Source organism: Callorhinus ursinus, unplaced genomic scaffold, assembly GCF_003265705.2.
Source record: "Callorhinus ursinus isolate GAN/ISIS: 27379988/994484 unplaced genomic scaffold, GSC_fseal_2.0 scaffold14, whole genome shotgun sequence".
Lineage (NCBI taxonomy): Eukaryota > Metazoa > Chordata > Mammalia > Carnivora > Otariidae > Callorhinus > Callorhinus ursinus.
The window spans coordinates 668,390-677,335 of record NW_027397076.1 but is presented as its reverse complement, the minus strand read 5'-3'; the positions used below and the strand labels follow the sequence as shown (position 1 = coordinate 677,335).

Sequence of the window (8,946 nt, the reverse complement as noted above, 5' to 3'; positions counted from 1 at the left end):
CTCTAAAATAAATAAATAAATCTTAAAAAAAAAAAAAAGAAAGAAAGGAAAGAAAATAGGTAACAAATAGGGAAATTGAGATTCTCAAGCTCTTCATTACTCCACGTTGAATTATACAGCACTGTGTGCCCTGGGGAGATCTTTGTCCTTTTAAGCTTCAGTTTCAAAATCACTTAACCTGCAAAGCTGTCATGTTCCATTTCTATTACCATATTCAGTTTCTAATCATATTGCCCCCCTGGCTAATACAATAGTGTAGTATTTCAGTTTTCCACTGGGTCCTAATAGGACATTCCAGCAAGTAAATCAGTCTCAGCTGCTAAAGCCGTTTCTAAGCTGAGAAATCAGTGTAGGAATATAAAACTATTCACTTGCTTCTCTGTGGAAGTCGAATCATTACTCAACAAATAAAATGGCAAAAGCCACAAAAGATGAAGGTTATCCAGGTTTTTTGACTAATTTCAATAACTTTGCAGATATCAAAACAACTAGGGTATTTTCATATAGACCCAGATATTTAAATAGATATAGATATTTCCAGAGTAAAATATTCTGGGATCCTTATTTATTTTTCATATTTAGTGATTCTTAGTTTCCTGAAAAGTTAGAAGTAAAAATGATTTGTTTTATGCCCCTTCCATATTCCACACTTCCCCTGATATTTCCATTTAGTTGAGCAAATATTTGTTGAGTACCTAGACATTCTAAAACGTGGGGGAGTAGAAAATCTGATGCTCTTCCTGATGGTTTCCTGCTGATATCATTAGGAAACTTCGAGTCTCATTGGAAAGGTAGAGCATATATATAATCTGCAACTAAAAGAAGCCGGCCTCTGTGAGCAGCTGCTTGGAGAGAGTCACACATACATGTGACCAGAAAAGGGAAAGACTTGCACAGGTTTTCCAGCCACTTTATTTTATGTAACAAATGGTCTTATCGAGATCTAATTCACACACCATAAAGTTCACCTTTTCAAACTGTAGGATTTAGCGGTTTTCAGTATACTCACAGAATCGTGGCCCCATCACTACCTAATTCTAGAACATTTTCGTTACTCCCAAAAGAAACTCTGTACACATTAGCATAATTCTCCATCCCCCTCCAGGCCGCTTTTTCCCAGACTTCAGTCACTTGCGTATATCTTCACGATTTTGCAATTTCCTTGCACCACTCACACTGTTATTTACCTTATATTTTTATTTGAATAAATCTATCCATGCTTTCACAATGATATCCTTGATGTCACAAGTCTGATATTCTAATATTTTTCTAATATAGTACATCACAATGGGTATATCAAATAATTAAATGTACACCTATATGCCACCTGAAATTGCATACTATGCTTTAAGGAACATTGATTTCTACAAGTCACTCATTTATAGATTGGATACCAGGAACCTAATAAAATTAAGTGACTATTACAAGTCGACACACTGTGGCAGAGCCCAGCATGCGTTGCTCCTCACCCTGTCTCCCTCTTTGCTCTGTGCTCGCTGATGCAGTGAGAGTAGCTAGAGAACAAAGAGAGTTAGTGGGAGTCAGGAGAGGTTTTGTCAAAGGGAGGTACTCTTCCAACAGGGCCTGAAAGGATCTGGAGGGTTTTGTCTCGTGGAGACTTTGGAGAGAGACCTTCCAAAACCAGAAAATGGTGCACATCCCTCTTTCTTGACTTTGCAGTCTCCTGCAGAGATGGATGAAAGGAGCCCCACTGGGGCCGTAGACCCCACTCCCACTTTAACCAGATCTTCTAGCTGTTTTATATATTGGGATTCCATATCAGGGTTTCATTTAAGTTTTTTTTTAAATTCTAGTTAATTGGGACGCCTGGGTGGCTCAGTTGGTTAAGCGTCTGCCTTCGGCTCAGGTCATGACCCGGGGTCCTGGGATCAAGCCCTGCATCGGGCTTGTTGCTCAGCAGGGAGCCTGCTTCTCCCTCTGCCTGTCACTCCCCCTGCTTATGCTCTCTCTCTCTCTCTCTCTCTGACAAATAAATAAAACCTTTTAAAACAATTAAAAATTAAAAAAAATAAATTCCAGTTAGTTACCATACAGTGTAATAGAAGTTTCAGGTGTACCATATCGTGATTCAACACTTCATACCTCACCTGGTGCTCATCACAACAAATGCACTCCTGAACCCCCATCACCTGTTTCACCCATCCCCCTGCCCACTTCCCTTTTGGTGACCATCAGTTCTCTATAGTTAAGAGTCTGTTTCTTGGTTTGCGTCTCTCTCTCTCTCTCTCTCTCTCTCTCTCTCTCTCTCTCTCTCTCTCTCTCTCTCTCTCTCTCTCTCTCTCTCTCCCTCCCTCTCTCCCTCTCTCCCTCTCTCCCTCTCTCTCCCTCTCTCTCCCTCTCTCTCCCTCTCTCTCCCTCTCCCTCTCTCTCTCTCTCTCTCTCTCTCTCTCTCTCTTTTAAGGATTTCATATATTTGAGAGAGCACGAGCGAGAGGGGCAGAAGGAGAGGGAGAGAGAATCTCAAGCAGACTCCACACTGAGTGCGGTGCCCCGACATGGGGCTCGACCTCAGGACCCTGAGATCTCAACCTGAGCCGACACCAAGAGTCAGACATTCAACCAACTGAGCCACCTAGGCGCCCCATCTTTCTCTTTTTGTTTTCCCATTGCTTGTTTGTTTTGTTTCTTCAACATCAGGCTTTGTTTGCAAAAAGGGTTTTACTGCTAAAATGATGAAAATCTAGAACATCCAACATGTAAGGTGGAGGAAGGCTGAAAATTAAGGCCGTAGCCCAAATTATAGAAGGCCTTGGACGCTCTCAAATGTTTATACTCTGCTACGGAGGAACTACAGGGATTTTTTTTTTTTTTTTTTTTTTGAGTAGGGAGGGATGTGATCAGAGCTTGCATTTGGTTTTCTCTGGAAATATCTTCTATTTCAGATTGGGAGTGAAAAGAGACCAGAACTGGGGAGACGTTATGTAACAGTAATGCAGTCCAGAAATGACAAAGATTTTAATTAATTCAACAAATATTTATGGAGGGCTTACTGTGTGCAGAACACCAGCAGTTCTTGAGAGAATATAAAAAGGAATAGGACATGATTCCTGCCCTCAAGTTGTTTATAATTCATTAGGAGAGTCAGATATAAAATATTAGCTGTAATTAACTATAGGGCAAAAGTAATGGAATAATGCTATTAATTGCTAACTGGTTGCTGCCTCAGCCAGCTTTGGTTCAGGTGCTTCCTGTGGATTCTTTCATGTAATTCATACTGCAGCTACATGGGGCAGAATTTGTGTTCCCCCTCTCCTACAGAAGAAAAAAACAGACTAAGTAACTTGCTCTGGAGTTCAGCCCCAAGGGCTAAAACAGAGGCTTGAATTTGGGGGCACGACCTTGAGGTCCAGGCTAATCTTGACCCCTTGCTGCACCACCTCCCTTGGGAGGAGGAGAGGGAAGCCTCCTTAGGATAGGGGGAAAAAAGAGTCAGCGATGGCAAGGCCTTGAGACTGGATAGTCGTGTGAGGGGGGGTGACTTTAGCAGAGAAGGGATTCTAGGAGGAGAGGAGGTGATTTCTCTTTACAGCATGTTGAGATCTGGAAACACAGTGAGAGACCTAGCAGGCAGACAGAAATGCCGTTTGGGAGACGAAGATTTTGGTAATAATGAGAAGAACTACTGATACTTTTTGAGCACTTACCATGTAACTGGGACCATCCCAAATACCTTATAGCTTTTATTTCCCTTAATCCCCTCTGCGTAGGCTCGTTTACAGCACAGCATAGGAAGCATCTTGCCCCAGGACAGAAGCAGTGAGTGGGGGACCCAGCAGTCCTGAGCCCAGAGCTCATTCTCTGAAGGACTGTGCTGTGCTGTCTCCCTAGATGGCATAGTACCCCAGTGCTTCTAGGTAAAGCAGATGATACCAGAGCTGGGCAGGCGCACTGGCAGCAAGCAGTCTTGTTTCTTATCTATTTGAATCACAGAGAGAGACATTATGAATTGTGCAAGATGTTAAAATTTGACATGAACTCAATTCACTTCTTTCTGAGAGTTAACAGTTCAACCCAGAAAAGTGGTATCGTCAGCTATCAAAAAGCCACGTAGGTGGAAAAGTACACGTATGTGTGTGTCACATGTTAGTTGGGTAGGGCTGTAGAACTCTCATAGTTATCACATTTGAGCTATACTCGTGGAGTTCATAAGAAAAGTACTTTTGCACACACGACCTCCACAAATCTTCCCAGGAGCTCTCCGGGGTGGGTTAGTCTAGGTGACTGACCTTAGGTCGCACAGAGGGTAAGGTGGGTTGGGAATATAGAAAAGGAACCTGGGAATGTACTGTAGAAGTTTTCTTTTTAAACAACTTACAGAGTTTTCAAAGCAGATACCTTCTCATTTCTGCTGCAAGTTGCAGAGAAGTGGCAAGACGTCAAGAACAGTGTGAGGAAAGCTGCCAGAATGTGGAGGAGGCGTGTCAGGAGTGGGACTCGAGTCACAACCCTTACTGCTCTCCTTTCAGGGCATGGTGGCCGTGTCCGGCAGCTTGTCAGTGCTTCTGGATTCCATTATCTGTGCGCTTGGCCCCTTGGCCTGTCTGACCACACAACTACCTGAACTGAACGGCTGTCCCAAGCAGGTCTTGGTGAGTTTTCCTTGGATTTTTTCAACCAGACCCCTCGGGAGCCGCAGAGGTCCTGCCTTAATGAGCTCTGTCGAGCCCAGGCTCATAAGGCTTCCTGGCAAATGGTTCTCCCTCTGTCTCTTGGCCCACAAACATGGTACCGTATTGCTGAGCACAGGCCATGCCTTCAGGGCAGCTAGAAATCCTGCCATTTCCCTAAACAGTCCTTTGGAGGGAAGCCTTCTCGCCCTGGAGGGGCTGCAACGCCTCTGTGGCCTAGTTGCTCTTCTACACACAAAGAAAGTACAGGAGTCTTCTGCCTTTTCTCCGAGGATTAATGGGAAGAGCCAGCAGAGAGGCTCCTAGCAGAGCAGACAGCAGGGTGCGGCTCCCGCTGCTTTCTCTAACTCCCAGTTTCCTTTCTCATCTCTTGCCTCTGAACAAAGAAATAGGTCTCGGGGACCTAAGGTCAAGTACCCTTCAGCTGAACCTTTTCCCTTGTTTTGCAGTCAAACACACTAGACAACATTGCTTACATCATGCCTGGACTGTGACAGCAAGGCGTCCCGGGACAGAGACCTTATCCTCCCCCATTGCCGGTTTGTGTATATATGACTGTTCCAGATCCCTTCACTGGCCTCCAGGTGTAGGTTTTAAATTTTTATATATATACATATATATATATATATAATGTACAATATATACATAGGACTGCAACTACTTTGCTTTTAATAATTTTATGAAATGGCAAAGGTTTAGCCAAGAAGAAACCTTGGCATGAATATGGGCTTGGGATTCTTTTTTCTCCTGTGGTGGATAAATCTGCCTTAAAAATCAATGTAACTTGGGGGCTGGGGGCTTGTTCTGGGTGCCAAGGGCATCTCTTTATGGACAGCTAAAATGTGATTTTTTTCCAAACTCAGTTGTACCTCCAGACCCATCACTGACCATTTGCCTTACCTGTCTTACTGTCGGAAATGTAATAGGAAAGATTATGGGAAGATGCTAGTTGACTGAACGTACAAAGCCTTTCAACTTAAGTGACCTAGATAGGAAGTGATGAAATCGTTCCCATCGTACAGTTACTGCAGTGGCTTAGGTGAACTTCGTAGGGGGTTCATTCCCATTCCTGCTATACAGGTGTCCGTGTCTCAAAATTTCTTGTAATCATCGGTACCATTAGCAGCCTCAGTAGGGGCCAAGGAGTTACGTGAGCCCCAGCAGCATAAAACACCTTGGAGAGGGTAAAGCTGCTATTGCACAAGTTGAATTGCATATATTGTGAGCTGACCCAGAATATTCCATCTACAGAACAAATTGCTGATATCTTCCATTGGCAGCATTAGCTCAGTCACTGAGTCCTCAAAGGTTTTGCTGCTTAGTTGCCTGATGGTTGGGGAAGATGAACTTTGCCCAGCATGATTCGTGGGTTCATCCTGTTGGCTCCCCTGGTGGGCAGATAGATACCCAGTGTTCTGCATTCCACACATAAGTGAATTGCAAAAGAAAGTACTAGATTCTCATGTAGGTTTATTTATGTGAGCGTGTGAATGTGTTTTAATTATGTGTATTTAACTCTTTAAAATCTCTTAGATTTTAATTTATCCTGTAAATTTCTGTATATATAATTTAATAACAAAAGCCTCCACCAGCAACAGCATGTGGAAGATACAGATTTGTCATTTCTTCCCTCCTTCTTTCCTCTGGTCTCCTCTGAGAACTCCAAAGCATCTACATTTTAAGGTATTGTGCCTCAAAAAGGAATAATTATGTCGGGATTCTAATTCTTTATAATTCAATAATGTCAAGAAAGCAAAGTTAAAAGGAATGTTACCATTCCCAGCTGCCCACTTTTCCAAAGAACCAGACTTTTACTTCCCAGTTCCAAAGAAGACAGTGAGCACTTCAGGGTTGTTTTTCAATCTGGTGTGAGATTCCCTGCCAAAACCAAGCTCCGGGGTAACTGTGCTTTCTTCCCCTGGCCTAGACGGAGCACTACAGCATCAAAGTAGATCTTTGAGGACCGTGCAGCCAGCCTGCATCTGACTTAATCCCTTCCCTTCTCCCCACCAGTGTGGTCACAGGGCTTTGTTTCCTGATGGTACTCTGGCTGCTGATCAGCCCTCAGCTCAGAGCAGTTGTGAAGTTTAATTGGGGAAACAGAAGGAAACGGGTATGTTTGGGAACCAAAATCAAGAAGAGCCGAAATCTGGGTTTGATTTCATGTGTTAGACCCTGTGCCATGCCTCATCCGTACCCATGGAAGTTTCCTGTTTGACACAGGGTATATCAACAAGGGGCCTTGAAGACACGGATTAGTACGGAAGAAGTCAATCCTACCCTTGTCATTTGTGCACATTAATGAAATCCTGATGAGGACCTGCTTTTTGTTTGTTTTCCTTTAAAACCCAACCCTATTGTATTTGTATTTAAATTTGTACACATTTGTATAATAATCTGTACCTTGTGGTATTTGGTACTACTAGAGGAAAAACTTTGGATTCAGACCTTCTTGCAGTTTTTATATCATTGTTTTATTTTGTTTTTTAAATAAATTCTAGCGGTTTGATCCAAATCCCATTACAGTTGTATAAAGAAATAAAATTTTGTACTTATATTATTAAAAATCACATTTTTAATATTTTTAGTCCGGTCTCAGGTATCTTTTCCCTGTTCCTGACCAAGTTGCTGTGAAATTCTAAAACCTGTCATTTTCCACCCATATCCCACCATGATTTTCTTAAAAAGAAAAATCTGGACTAGAGGCCAAGTTTCTGATCTTAGCCGTTTTCCTAACATACATCTTGCTCTGTCTCTATTAACTTTTACATTGTAGAGTCTCGTGTTCTCTCTCTTGCAAACTAAAAACCAGTGACTCTGATAAGAAGCTCTATTCACTGATAAATGAAATTGTATGTACACCACAGTGTTGGCCTAACACAGGAAAATAGCAGTCGTGTATTAAGGGTCACATCTGAACCATGTGCTTAGACATGATATATTTCATGCTGTTGTCAGTCCTCTCCTGACTAAATGAGTGATGTTGGATAGGTCACTTAAGTCCTTATGGGCATCTGAAGTCCCACCAGTAAAGAAGTGTTAAGGTCACTCCCACCCCCAAGCCTGCGGCCAGCCAGCCTGACATGAGTGTCTAGTAACACTGTGAACAGTTAATATATGGAGACCTGACCTCTCAAGGTAAAAATTTCAATGCAAACCCAAGGTGTTACTAGTCAGAAATGGTGCACTATTTGATCAATGGGAAGGCTGACCTCTTAGGGAGAGGCTACAAGAAAGAGACCAAGACTGCTGAGTGACTAGGAAAGAGCGATTTGCATGTTTTCTCTCTCTTAATCCTCCCACGAGCCTTATGAGTGTTACCCCCTTTACAAATGAGACAGATGCAGAAAAGTGCTCTTCCTTGGGTCGCACAGCTAGTAAATGGCAAAGCCAGAAGCAGCACACGGGCACAGCTGACCCAGGGCCTAGGCTCTCTTCCGCCCCAAACCACATTCACAGTCGGATTGTGTATGGAATCCATCAGAATCCTTCTCTGTTATCGACAGTCCTGAGCAAATGAGATCATAGGAAGACTACCCAAGACTTTTCCATCGTTCAAATGTCTGCTTGTCCTCGCTGGCTTTTACTAGACAGGCCTCACTTTTCTTGTCATACTATTGTCTTTCAACTTTGGAGGTAGAGGATCTTGATTTTTGTCTAAAAGGACTTGAAGGATATAACAGGTTACATCCCATTTAAGCAATATGTCAGTCTTAGGGACATATTTGCCCTCAAGAAGGCATTTGATATCAATATTACTAAAATACTTAAAAAATTAAAACACTGTTTACTAAATGAGTTTGTTCCTTGTTAGCAAACACTTAAAAAAATAAGCTGGGGACACCTGGGTGGCTCAGTCAGTTAAGCACCTACCTTCGGCTCAGGTCATGATCCCAGGGTCCTGGGATCAAGTCCCACATCCGGCTCCCTGCTCAGCGGGGAGTCTGCTTCTCCCTCTCCCTCTGCCCTTCCCCCCTGCTCGTGTTCTATGTCAAATAAATAAATAAAATCTTAAAAAAAAAAAATACGTTCTCAGGACTCTGAGAACAAGAGTCACATGCTCTACCAACTGAGCCAGCCAGGTGCCCCTTAACAATCACTAGTTTGTTTGGTTTTTTTTAATGTTTTATTTATTTATTCATAAAAGAGAGAGAGAGGCAGAGGGGGGTCTGCTTGTCCCTCTCCCTCTACCCCTCCCCCACCCGTGTTCTGTCTTTCAAATAAAACCTTTGAAAATAAATTTTCATATATTAGTCACCACGCTAGACAACAGTGGTGAGCAAAGTAGACAGTATCC

The 8,946-nt window shown here is 42.8% G+C and overlaps 1 protein-coding gene across 5 annotated transcripts in view; it reads left to right on the top strand.

Moving 5' to 3' along the window:
* Nucleotides 1-7,230, top strand: part of HMGXB4 (HMG-box containing 4) — a 30,630-nt gene extending 23,400 nt beyond the window's left edge. For 4 of the 5 annotated variants that reach the window (XM_073900326.1, XM_025881711.2, XM_025881709.2 and 1 more), the window contains 2 exons: nt 4,488-4,610; nt 5,099-7,230. In XM_073900326.1, the coding sequence (XP_073756427.1) occupies nt 4,488-4,610; nt 5,099-5,143 (168 nt within the window). In that variant the 3' untranslated portion in view covers nt 5,144-7,230. The remainder of the gene's footprint in view (nt 1-4,487; nt 4,611-5,098) is intronic. The other variant, XR_012380615.1, reaches the window with a different exon arrangement.
* The last annotated feature ends 1,716 nt before the right edge of the window (nt 7,231-8,946 follow it).